The sequence below is a fragment of the Ahaetulla prasina genome, chromosome 8, assembly GCF_028640845.1.
Source record: "Ahaetulla prasina isolate Xishuangbanna chromosome 8, ASM2864084v1, whole genome shotgun sequence".
Taxonomy (NCBI): domain Eukaryota; kingdom Metazoa; phylum Chordata; class Lepidosauria; order Squamata; family Colubridae; genus Ahaetulla; species Ahaetulla prasina.
The window spans coordinates 30,871,119-30,884,145 of record NC_080546.1 but is presented as its reverse complement, the minus strand read 5'-3'; the positions used below and the strand labels follow the sequence as shown (position 1 = coordinate 30,884,145).

The window sequence follows — 13,027 nt, the reverse complement described above, 5'->3', positions numbered from 1 at the left end:
TCCAGAGGGAAAACCATGCATGTTCATTCAGCATTACGTACAACTTGTGTCTTATAAATCATATGACTATGAGTTTCTGTACAAGAACCTTCTGGCCAAAATTGGTATTGGAAACTCCTTTGGAGAGAAGATATTTTTTTGAAATATAATGCTGGGATCAGATCTCCCTAGCCATCAACAGATATGCCATTATTTTAGATAGTACTTAAATCATTTATGTGGCCACCTAACTCATGGTAGCAGCTCTGGGCACTATACAAACTTAAAACTATACTTAAAACAGTCCAAACAATGATCTTAATTTATAGTAAAATAACATTAAGTGGCAGAATGTGATTAACCTCTAGGTCCACGTATCTGAAGTAACAGCCAGATATTTAATGCCTTGTGAAAGGCTTAGGAGGTTGACGTCCATCTAGATATCCCATCTAGAAAGATGTTATTTCACAGGGCAGGTGATGTAACAGACAAAGCATGACTGCCGGGTCCAACAAGACAACACTGCTTAATGGAAGGGGTCTGGCGTATCATCTCCTTGCTATATCTGTTGATTCAAGCAAAGGCAATAGAAGATAGGTGATCATGCAAACAGCCTGGTTCTATGTCATATAGGACTTTTTAGGTGATGAATAGCATCTTTAATAACATCCAGAAGCCCACTGGGAGCCAGTGCAGCTTCCACAGCAGTACTGTGATATAGGTGTAATAGAAAATATCCCAAACTGCCTACACTACATTCCGGATCACCACATGATCTCCAAGGGCAACCTCAGTAGGATGCATTACAGTAATCTAAATAGGAGGTGACTAGGACATGATCACTGGGTATGGCCAAGTCCAGGCAAATTGTGCAAAGGTCCTTCTGTTCACAATTATCATCATCTGCCCTGCATGCAGAAGTCATGAATCCAGAAAGAACCCCGAGAAATGAATTGACTATGACTGGAAAAGTGAGGCCCATGTGAAATTAGAAACAAAATCTCCAGAGCCAAAGGGCCATAGAATAGCCAATGGGTCTTACCAGGCTGAGAGACTATTTACTCATACCTAATCCTTTCCATCTCTCTGTCCTGAGGCACTGGGGGGAAAACAATTGCACTTAGCCCAATTCACAGAAATATATCTTGCATGGATGATAAGAATGATATCACCTAGCAGTTCTGTGTAGATATTAAACAAGAGTGGAGGATAGTTGAGTCCTTAGGCACCTAAGGCAGGAGACTAAGGCAGGCTTGATCTTTCACCCGCACCAGTAGTGAGTAGAACCAGCTTTAGCGAAATGAGGTGAATCCCTTGAGCTAGTGGAGGAGGATACCATGATAAATGGCTTCTAAATGATACTGAGAAAGCATGGACACCAAAGATGGATGTATTATCCCCATCCCAAGCCCACCAAAAGTCACTGACAAATGCAGTCATTGCTATCTCTGCAATATGACCAGGTCTGCATCCAGAATGAAAGCCATCCATCTAATCTATTCCTCAAGGGCCCTCAGGAGCTAAAAGCCAACTACAGGGGTCCTCATTTAACAACCAATTGTTCAGTAATGTTTCTAAATTGCAATAGTTGTGAACAAGTTGTACTTACAACTGGTCCTCAGAATAGCAGCTGTCATAATGTTCCCGCAGTCATATCATTATGACCGCCAACATTTCCTGCTAGCTTCCCATAAGCAAAGTCAATGGGGAGGGTGGTCAGAAATTGTGGCCATATGAGATCTTTCCTTAATCATCTGTGCAGTCTTTGCTTAACAATATCACACTAGGACTGCTGTCAAGAAACAACATTTTCACAAAACATTGCACTTTATGACTGTCATTTAACAGTGACAATTCTGCTCAAAAATGAGATGAAACTAAAGAATAGCTACTGGATCCGGATTAAAAGCATTATGAAAAACCTTTCTATAATACATTTTTCTCCTTCCTTTTCATTTATGTCCGCAGCTGCTGACTGCAATTTGGATATCGATACTTTTCACTGAATGTTAAAGATTCTTGACAGTTTCTGTTCTTAAGACCTAGAAATGTTATTCCAAGAAACCATATTTCTGTTTAAGTCCTAGAAACCATATTCTAATTATATAAACATGTCTTGCTGTGTCATATATTGTATATAAAGGACCCATTCTTGCTTAAATTTGGTTAAACTTTTATTATACAATTTTGCCATAGCAGCATATTCTCCCACTTTGGTTTAATCTAAATATCGTCAACAAGGTTTCTCTTTTCCAGTATTGTGCCAAGTTTATATTGCAGCTGTCAACATCTACGGTATCTTAGTAAATTTGTTATTTCTTTCATTTATGTTTTTGGAATTATAATATCTATCTATCTATCTATCTATCTATCTATCTATCTATCTATCTATCTTTTGTTTCAATTCAAAGTTTCTTTTTAGCATTTTCTAAATATTTTGATGTATTTCTTTCTAGTACTTTTGTGGTTCTTACATAACCACCACATGTGAGAAAATGTTTCTTTTGTTTGTTGTGGCATTTTCTACAATTGTTTTATGTTTCTTTTTTTGGCAATCGTTTATAGCATTAAGTAGCAACGCCATACCCTCCTTTAAATTGTAGCTTGGAGTAAATTTTATTGATTTTTGTCCTATAAGTCTTCCCATTGATCCACTGTAATTGCTTCTTTGAAGTTTTTGCATCCCTTTTTACCATATAATTTTATATTTGTGCTGTCTCTGCATTGTTCTCAGTAACAATTTGTAAATAATCCTAATAAGTGATTTGGGGTGTGTATAAGCATTTCAAATTCTATTATCTATTGTTGTTTGCCAGACAATTTTTGACTGAAATCTGAACCAGTCTCATTTGGAATAGAATGTTCACCTTAATGTTATTAAAGAATATTAATGTTCATTACAAGAAGAGTTCTCCATTCCTCTGAAAACAACAAAATACCTTATCCCACCAGACTTGAAATCCTAGGCTTAGAAAACTTGGAATTCCGTCGCCTTCGACAAGACCTAAGTTTAACTCACAGAATCATCTATTGTAATGTCCTTCCTGTCAAAGACTACTTCAGCTTTAATTGCAATAATACAAGGGCAACCAATAGATTTAAACTTAATGTTAACCGCTTTAATCTAGATTGCAGAAAATATGACTTCTGTAACAGAATCATCAGTGCTTGGAATACTTTACCTGACTCTGTGGTCTCTTCCCATAATCCTAAAAGCTTTAACCAAAAACTTTCAACTATAGACCTCACCCCATTCCTAAGAGGACCATAAGGGGCGTGCATAAGCACACAAACGTGCCTACCGTTCCTGTTCTATTGTTTTTCTTTTCTTCTTCCTATATATATATATATGCTTATACCTCCTAACATTTACTCATATATATGTTTATATAATATATAATCTTTTTATATGATGTTGTGACAAAATAAATAAATAAATAAAAATAAATTATTTCAATGTCCTAGACAAGATAGAACTTTTTACCTCTCAAGATAGAACTCTCCCCCCACAAGAGAGCTTGATTAACCAAGGGAGACAATATCTGAAATACAAATAGTGAACAGCTCCAATGGCCCTATCTACTTTATTAGGGCCAAGGAGATAAAATAAAAAGATCAAATAAAACACTGAGTACTTCATTTATAGACTATAACTAGGCTAAAGATGTGGGATGCAAAAATCCAGACATCCTACTTGATTAGAGAATTTCAAAAATGTTTCAGGCCATGGAACCCTGTAGTGAAAAGTGAAAAGTCATCATGAGCAACATTTGTCAAGAAGGCCAAATATCGCTGACAACCTCCACTGCCCAAAAACAACACAGTGAAATCCAATTGAGTCCACCTCTTTGCTTACACTAATAGAATCTTGCTAGACTAATATAACAGATACATCTTCAGAGTCTCTAGGGCATGAGTGTCAAACTCAATTGTGTCACGTGGTGCATCATGACATATTGCGACATTTTTTGCCTTTGCGGAGCTGGGGTGGGCGTGGCCTGCACGTGATTCATCTGTCCCACAAGCTGCCAGTTTGACAAGCCTGCTCTAGGGCATGGCTCTCCTGAATTCTTTCTCCTTCTTTCATCCAGCTTGGGACTGTGCAAACTCTTAAAAACCTAATCCATTGTTTCCTGGGAAACCAGATTGCTCATGCTCCTCCATCCTCCAAATGAACATTCCAGCATGAACCTTTTTGCTATGGAATTTGGTGCAATTTGGTTTTAGTTCTTGTCAAATCCTAGGGTTCTTTGTCACACAGATTCAAAAATTCTGATTTAAATAACACAAAATAACACAGCTTTTATCCATGGGCTGTCAGACTCCTAAATACAACTACAATCACTCCATGCATACATGGAAACATGACTGGTTTCTCCCTAATTATTTATATAAGGACCATTTTCTATATTATTCCTGTTGTTTTGTATTTTGTTATGGATTGCACCAGTATATACTAAATCAATTTCATTGTATATATGTACAATGACAATAAAGGCTGTTGTTATTGTTATTATTAAAGTGTTTTCTGACTCAGGAATTCTCACAAATCTAGTAACCCTAATTATAAAATGTTAAATTTGGACAACGTTGGGAAGGTCATCTAGATTAAATGAACTATTCTAGACATGAATATCTTTGTTGGTAAAAAGTGGAAACAAACTGATGATCGTGACTCTTTACATTATGCAGAACAGTAATAACTCTCTTAAAACTATAAATTTGCCAAAAGCAGCCAAATTGTGATCTGCTTGAGAACTCAGCTGCTTTAAGCAAGGTAATTTATCAACCTGCAGCCAGGTGAATAAAGTAGCTGTTGACATAATAGCATAAAACTTCTGAATAATTCATGTCAACAAGGAGCAATCATCACGCATCATCTACCATAAACTAATATTCACGGGACTCTCTCCCATAGATTGTCATCATCACCTTACAGTTTTTAAAACTAAGTCATCTAAACAAAATAAAATGTAATATATATTGTAATTTATTTTAACATGATAATTTGCTTCTGTTGACATGTAACAAGCCCTCAAGACCCACTTGTGACCTGTCCTTGCAGCCAAGCCTGCAATCTAATGAGTCAGGACTTCATTACAAGTAGGTACTCCTAGGGCAGTTCTATTTTTAACCAATGACAATAACAATTTCTGGAGTAGCGTAAGATATTGATAGGTATGAATGATATATCCAAAGCTATCTTGCTGTCATCATTTATATGTAGGGAAAAAAATCTGCTAATCACATATTGTAAAATGGGAAGTAGAACCATGTTTTCGGATTAATCTATTTCATAACAGAGAAACTGCAGGGAAAAGGAGCAAATACCAAATCTGACTAAATGTAGAATAATGAGGAGGCAGAAAACTAAAGTATCAGAAGTATTTATTGCTGCAAATAAAGGCCACAATGAACACTCAATGTATTTTAGCAGATGTTTATGGTCCTCTGTTCTTATGTATAGATTGACAGAATTTAAGTCTTTGTGATCCATTTCACCGTTGATTCAAAAGTCTTATAATCATGTAATAATATGAAGAGAGACATTGAATAAACATCAATAACTGGGTTGGAATCTAGTGTGGAATCTAGTGTGTTTCATTTGATCTCTCCCCCCAATGTGGTTTTATATTTTTACATTATATAAGAATCTTGCTTTATTTATAGGAGGAATATTATAATTCTACTTGTGTACAGATTACTGACTCCCAGGGTTCCAAAGTTATCTATGAATATATCTTCCCACTTTCTTTCTGTTCGATTTCCTCAAGGACAGATTTATAGCTAACATAATAACACCTATTTTATACAAAGTGTAATAAAGACATAATGACAAATATAGATTAGGTGAAACCAATCTATATTCACCATTATATTCACATCTGTTTTTTTAGAAATATTCCAAATTGGTTTTCTCTATGGAATTAATTGTCCATTCCAATGCTCTAGTTTCCCTACAAAATCTTAACTCTCAATTCTTCATTTAAACTTGTACTGTAGTCCCAGATGCTTGTACACAATCTATCTTGTTTCAACAATATTGAATAACATAAAAGCCTGTGAGTAGGCTTTTAAATCTAATAATCTTAACTGAAGCAAGGCAATGAAAATGAGAAACTAATTACCATTGAAAAGTGGTGAGATATGATAGTTCGGGATGATGCATTTTAAAAAGAAGCAGGATGTCACATGCATTAGATAAAATTGCTTGAAACAAATAAATATAATTTCATTTTTTATCATTTAAGCTATCCCTTGCTTAATTTCCAAGTCATGAATTCTATTTCTACATAAATTCCATATATAAAATCCTAAAATATATTGCATATAAAAAACTAAAAAAAATCTTAAAGATTTTAAAACACGAGTTTAAATATATTTAAAATATCTTAGTAATGTCACATTATCATTTTTAGATATTTTAACCCAACTAATTAATGTTCTACACACATCAAGGTTTCTAAGAACCTAAAGAAAGTTTACCAAAGAAGAATAGCTGTTGTTATGCAATAAGCTTTGAGACCATAGGAAATGCTATGGCCACCTTGAGTGGAAGGCAAGCTATCAGGGTTATTAGTGGGCAGCTTAACTCTAGCTGCCCCAGAAGGCTGTGTGAAGTTGTGCAGCATCTAATCTTAATCAAGATTCTGCTGATTTGGATTAGAAGAAAAACACTGATTGGATTCAATGTGCTAGAAATTAGATAGCCTTACCGTGCAGCCTTGCCTGCACGGACACTATGGATATGCTCCAATCTATTAGGTACTTTACTAAAAGTAAACAGTTTAGAAGCACAGAACAAGTTGCATGTCCAAATAAAGTTCATTCTTAGTACAGTATTATTAATAGCAATAGCAATAGCACTTAGACTTATATACCGCTTTACAGTGCTTTACAGCCCTCTCTAAGCGGTTTACAGAGTCAACATATTGCCCCCAACAATCTGGGTCCTCATTTGACCCACCTCGGAAGGATGGAAGGCTGAGTCAACCTTGAGCCTGATGAGATCCGAACTGCCAAACTGCAGGCAGCTGGTAGTCATTCTAACCACTGCGCCACAGTGGCTCATTAATAATCTGGGTTAGATTACACTTTTGTGCAGACATAGCCTACGGTTTACATCCTAAATCTTGTTTGTTTCCTGGCTTATAGTAGCAGAAGAGGAAGAAACTATTTTTTGTATCTTTATGCCTGCTAGGTAGATGCCTGTGCCATTACAGTTGCCCACAACATCCTTCAAATTGCTTTTTCTTCTTTCCTTAAATAATTTTTCTTCTTTCCTTAAAAGCATCCTGTGACTGAAATTTAATGTATCGGAACTGATGATCTAACCTAGTTCATTTTTTAACGCATCTTAAAATGCAATATTCTATTGGAGTGTCAACCAGAATGCCAGTTTTCCATATATAATTTGCAATGCAGTTGTTTTATTATCTTATCATATAACAGAAAATAATAACCAGTGAATAAATGCTTGTTCTATATTGTTAGAATGAGAAATCATGAAACCAAAATTTAGTCAAGATTTTTTAAAGTTGCAAATCTCAGGAAATCATGTTATAGTACAGCAAGCACTTACATTCTGAAGCCATTTTCTGGCTGACACAGACTTATCAATCTGGAAAACAGCCAATAAACCTTTTGGTTATTCCAAAGTTATAAGTTACAAAGTTACAAAGTTATGTAATATATTGAGGGAATCAGGCATGATGGAAAATCTGCTAATTGTATAAACAACTCTGAAGTATTGCTTTACATGCATAATAAAGAAATTATATGATAACTTCCCCCTATTGCACATTCTTGAAAAATATTAAGACTCCCAGATTTTTCCAGATTGAAGAAAGCTGCTATATGCCATTGAAACACAATGAAAATAATAAAAGACACTATTACAGCTAAATGAATCCAATCTCTATTTTATTATACCAATATCCTGTAAACCGTACATTATTTCTGGAGTCTGAGCAACAATTTTTCTATGGTTCTCGTTTATGCTTTCAACTTTCCATCAATACCATCCCCTTTCAGTTGGAAATGTATGAGGCCAAGAATATATTTTTCTTTCATAAACAGGACTATATCTTCTTGGTAATGACCTTTCATAAACTTCCACATATCTATAATGTTTGAAGAATCCAATTCAATTTAAATTTCCTTAATTTCCATTAAGGAAATTAATACAAGAACTAGTTCAGGAACCTGCAACAGTTATGATTGCTTAAATATGTTACTGAAATTAGAAAATTACATTTGTGGCATTTTAACTCTACATTCATTTATTTATCCAGAATGTTAAATAATATTAGCAGTTATCTGCAACAGTTTCAACCATGCTTGCTGAAGTTTCCTTCATGAAACTTTGTGGCTGTTAAAATAAAATACCAGGGTACCTTTTGCAACATGGTGGTCATTAGAAATATCCCAATTCTTCATATCTCCATTCAGTACTTACCTAGAACAGAAAAGGCATATATTAGACCTTTATAACTTTGTATGCTTCAATCTCAATGAATATATATTACAAACCTAAAATAAATGTTTTACAGGTAGTTCTTGATTTAGGACCATAATTGAGCTGAAAATTTCAGTGAGAGTTGTTAAGTGAACTGTGCCCCATTTTATGACTTTTCTTGCCACAGTTCTAAGTGAATCACTGCAATTGCTAGATAAGTAACATGGCTGTGAGTGAATCTGGCTTCCCCATTGACTTTGCTTGTCAGAAGTTTGCCAAAGGGGATCAGGTAAGGGACCCCTGCAGCAGCTGGATGTTGACATGTAGAGCTTATTCAAAAAGAAAATAAAAGAGACCGAAAAAAGAAAAATAAATCCCCACAAAAGGCTGAAAGAGGGGCAGTGAGGGAGAAGACATCCAGGCAGGCTGTGACATTGGGGAGGAAAAGAATGAGAGATGTGAGAAGCTGAAATGGAAGCTTCTTGCAGCCTTGCATGGGGCTGGGGCTGGGGCTGGGACGCAATCGCCCTCCCTCCCTCCCCTTCCTTCCTTCCACTAACAAGTGCCTGAGCCATGTGCCCCTGCTGTTTGGCTGCTGCATCTCCCCCATGGTTCCACAGCCCCTGCGATCTAGCATGCTGGCAGGCAGAAGCAGCGTGGTTTCTGTTTGCCACCCGATTGGCTGGCGGTTAACTGTCCCATGTGGCCAAAGGCCCAAGACAAATGGTGTTTCTGCGAATGGGCCGGGCCAAAGGGTTTGGGGGCGAATGGCTGGAGGAGGGCCAGCCATTGAGGGAAGCTGGAGGTAAATGGGCAGAGGTGGAAGCCTAGAGAAGGAGGCATGGCCAAGGGTAGGAGCCTGAAGTCCCATTCCTGATCACAGAACACTTCAACTATTATAAATAGATATCAGTTGTTAAGTGCCCAAATTTTGAACACATGACCAGAGGGATGCTGCAACGGTAGTGTGAAAAACAGTCATAAGTCACTTTTTTCAATGCCATTGTAACTTCAAATGGTCACTAAATGAACTGTTGTAAGTTGAGGACTACCTATATTATACTCTTAAAAATGAATTACTTGGGTTTTTTTGCCTTTATACAATGCCCATGGCAAAAACTTTATACTTACACTTATCTGAGTACAAGCCCCACTCAACACAGTGAGGCTTATTCTTAAGCACATATAAGATTTCACATTCAGGTTTATTTCTTTAATGGTAATTAAAGTTCTTGAAATTTGAGAGTTAATATCACACTACTGCAACCATCAATATGTCTTTCTCATATGAGTTAAGTTCCCAAGGTGTGACTTTTATAAAGCTTTCTATTTAGTCACACAGTTCCTTTATTAAAAGGGGAAAGAAGAGCTTTAATTAATTTCCTTGGGACTATCCCTTGCTGAAGCTACTTTGAAATGCTAGTATTTTGATGCAAAGAACAATTCCAACTAATCCAGAAGAAGGCAGAAATTCCTCAAAAATTATAGGATCTTAAAACAGGCTTTGTTTTCTCGACCAATTATAACCTGGATGGACAACACATGTGTTGGATCTACTGGATTTTCAGGGGTGCCTAGGACCCATTTCAGATATTCTAGAACAAGAGTGTCAAACTTTACCTCTGCTAGCAAAAACGGAGCTCAGGGAGGCCACTAGCAGCCTCCCACTGCCCCATTTTTTGCCTGGACAGCTTCCCGCAGCCCTCAGCCAATGAAAATGGAGCTCAGGGAAGCTGCACTTGGCCCCCTGAGCTCCATTTTTGCTGGCAGAGCGCTATCAAAACAAACTAAAAATAAAACAAAAGGAGAAATGTTTCTCCTTTTGTATTTGAGCATGCAGGAAGGGAAAGGAAAAGAGAAAAGGAAAGAGGAAAGACAAAAACAAGAAGGAAGATGGAAAGAGAGCAAGGAAGGAAAAATAAGGAAAGAGAGGAAGGAAGAAGAAAAAAGAATGGAGAGGGAAAGAAAAGAAGAAAAGAAAGGATAGATGGATGGATGGAAGGAAGGAAGGAAGGAAGGAAGGAAGGAAGGAAGGAAGGAAGGAAGGAAGGAAGGAAGGAAGATTATAATGCGGTTGAGGGAGGGTCTTAGGGAAGTCCTGCTTTAGCACTTGGCCACCACATGTGCCCCGACACAAGTCCCATGTCACACCCACCATGGTCACACCCACTATGACCATGCCCCCCCAGCTGTCCAAGGTCAAACACAACCCTGATGTGGCTGTCAATGAAATCAAGTTTGACACCCCTGTTCTAGAAAGACATTTGTCCAACTGTAGTTCCTGGTGATGCCAGTAGTAACGCACATCTAAACAATTCTAAGCATCATTTCAATTGTTTGTCGACTGTTAGTTAAGTTTTCCACGTTTCTACTTCTCCACAATTCAGAGAGTCTCACCAGTTCACATAAAGTATAACTATCAAGTAATAAATAAATAAATAAATAAAGCATCCACAATATAACAACTATAAAAATAGTATAGGTAATCCTCAACTTACAATTATTGTTCATTTAGCGATGGTTCAAAGTTACAACAGCACTGAAAAAAGTTACTTATGCTTGATCCTTGCGCTTACATTGCAGCATTCCCATAATTGTGTCATCAAAATTTGGGCACTTGACAATTGTTATATACTGTATTTATGATCGTTGCAACATTCCAAGGTCATGTGATTGCCAAATTGTGACCTCCCCAGGAAATCAATGAAAGAAGCTGGATTTAATAACTGCATGGTTCATATAACTACAGTGATTCACTTAACAACCATGCCAAAAAATTCATAAAATTGGGTGCAATCCACTTAAGAACCACCTTGCTTAGCAAACGAAATTTTGATCCCAGTTAAAAAAACACACCACCCAAAGAGACAAATAATAGAACTAGAAAATGTAAATGGCATAATACATTCAGGAAAAGGTTCTGTGGAGGAAATTCATCTTTTAAAAATTCTGAAATAGGAACAAGGAGAGGGCTGCCCTGATCTTAACTAAGTTATTTCACAATATCAACACAGCCATAGAAACGCAGAACGTCCTTCCTTCAGCCTGGCACACTGGGCAAATATGTGGGATAAGTAACTGTTTCTCTCGGATTTAATTGGTCAGATTAGTATTGGTTGGAGTAGGTCATCCTATAGATATCCAGGCATTATAAATTATAAAGTAATTTATACCTTAAAACCAGCATCTTGAATTGTACCCGAAACCAATTGGCAACCAAACCAGGATCTGAAAAATTGGTGTTTGATGCTTGCAATGAAAGGAGCTAGAAACTATCTGGGCTGCTGTATTTTGACCAACTGTAGATTCCAAGTAGTTTTTTAAGAGCAGCTCCCAGTAGAGTGCATTACAGTGGTCTAGCCAGGTGATGATAAGTGCACGAATTACAGTAGCTAGATCTTTCGCCTTGAAATAGAACCACAAACTGACAAAACTGGAGTAGGCCCCTCCACCTGCCATTCTATGAAAAGCAGTGAGTCCAGATGCATCCTCATGTCATAACCCTGCTCCCTGGTGCATATTGCTTTTCCATCAAGATACAATTCCAATGTCAACATAGAACACCAATGTATCCACAGCAACTCAGACTTATTTGAGGTTGCCCTTCAGCCTATTCTCTTCCATTCAGACCATGACAGTGTCCAGTCACTGGGAAAAGACATCAACATTATCTCCCTCAAGGCCTGGGTTAATGATGCAAAGGTAATCCTAGATTTACAACCATTCATTTAGTAACCGTTCAAAGTTACAGCAGCACTAAAAAAAATTACTTATGATCCATTTTCACACTTACCACGGCAGCATCCCTGTGGTCACATGATCAAAATTCGGATGCTTGGCAACTGGCATGTATTTACGACTGTTGTGCTATCCTGGGGTCATGTGATCATCATTTGTAAATTTCCCAGCTGGTTTCCGACATGCAAAATGAATAGGAAAAGCCAGATTTGCTTAACAACCAGATGGATTCACTAAACTCTCTTGCTTAGCAATTGAAATTTGTGGTTCAAATGTGGTCGTAAATCAAGAACTATCTGTATAGCTGAGTATTATGATACTCAGGGATGAACTCATGCTAGGGCCAGACATTGGCCTGTGGTGCTGAGGTTTCAACAGTGCCAATACCACTTTCTTCTGAATTGTTCCAGAAATGTAAATCTTCTCATTGGCAGGAGTGTTGCTATCAGTAAATGTGACCTAGGACCATTATCCACCTTTGAGGACTCACTGATGATAACATGCCCAAAATTATCAGGATGATCTATTCCAGGGGTGTCAGACTTGCGTTGTCTCCACACCATCCCGTGATGTATCGCTACTTTTTTCCCCTTCACTAAGCCAGGTGTGGACATGGCCAGCATGTGACACATCCGGCCCGTGGGCGGCAAGTTTGACAGCCCTGATCTATTCCAATGGCTCCATATAAAGCCACTGGGAGATAAAGAGCAGAGGAGAAAAAAGGACCTGAATCCAGTGACACTCCATACACTGGAGGTCATAAAGCCTTCAATGTTCTCATGCAGCCTATAGTACAGTTGGACAAATTATTCACAGCATACAAAGACACTAATGAAGCATATTTCTTCAAAA

At 37.4% G+C, this 13,027-nt stretch overlaps 1 protein-coding gene across 5 annotated transcripts in view; it reads right to left on the bottom strand.

Annotated features, from left to right (window-relative positions):
* The window catches only part of ANK2 (ankyrin 2), a 323,704-nt gene that overhangs the window by 258,381 nt on the left and 52,296 nt on the right, over positions 1 to 13,027 (bottom strand). The window contains exons 1-2 of one of the 5 annotated variants that reach the window (XM_058193690.1): positions 8,376 to 8,402; positions 7,562 to 7,600 (exon numbers count right to left, since the gene is read on the bottom strand). The exons of 2 other annotated variants lie outside the window; for them this stretch is intronic. In XM_058193690.1, the coding sequence (XP_058049673.1) occupies positions 7,562 to 7,600; positions 8,376 to 8,396 (60 nt within the window). In that variant the 5' untranslated portion in view covers positions 8,397 to 8,402. Of the gene's footprint in view, positions 1 to 7,561; positions 7,601 to 8,375; positions 8,438 to 13,027 lie in introns of those variants that run through there. 2 more of the 5 variants (XM_058193679.1, XM_058193700.1) reach the window with 2 other exon arrangements.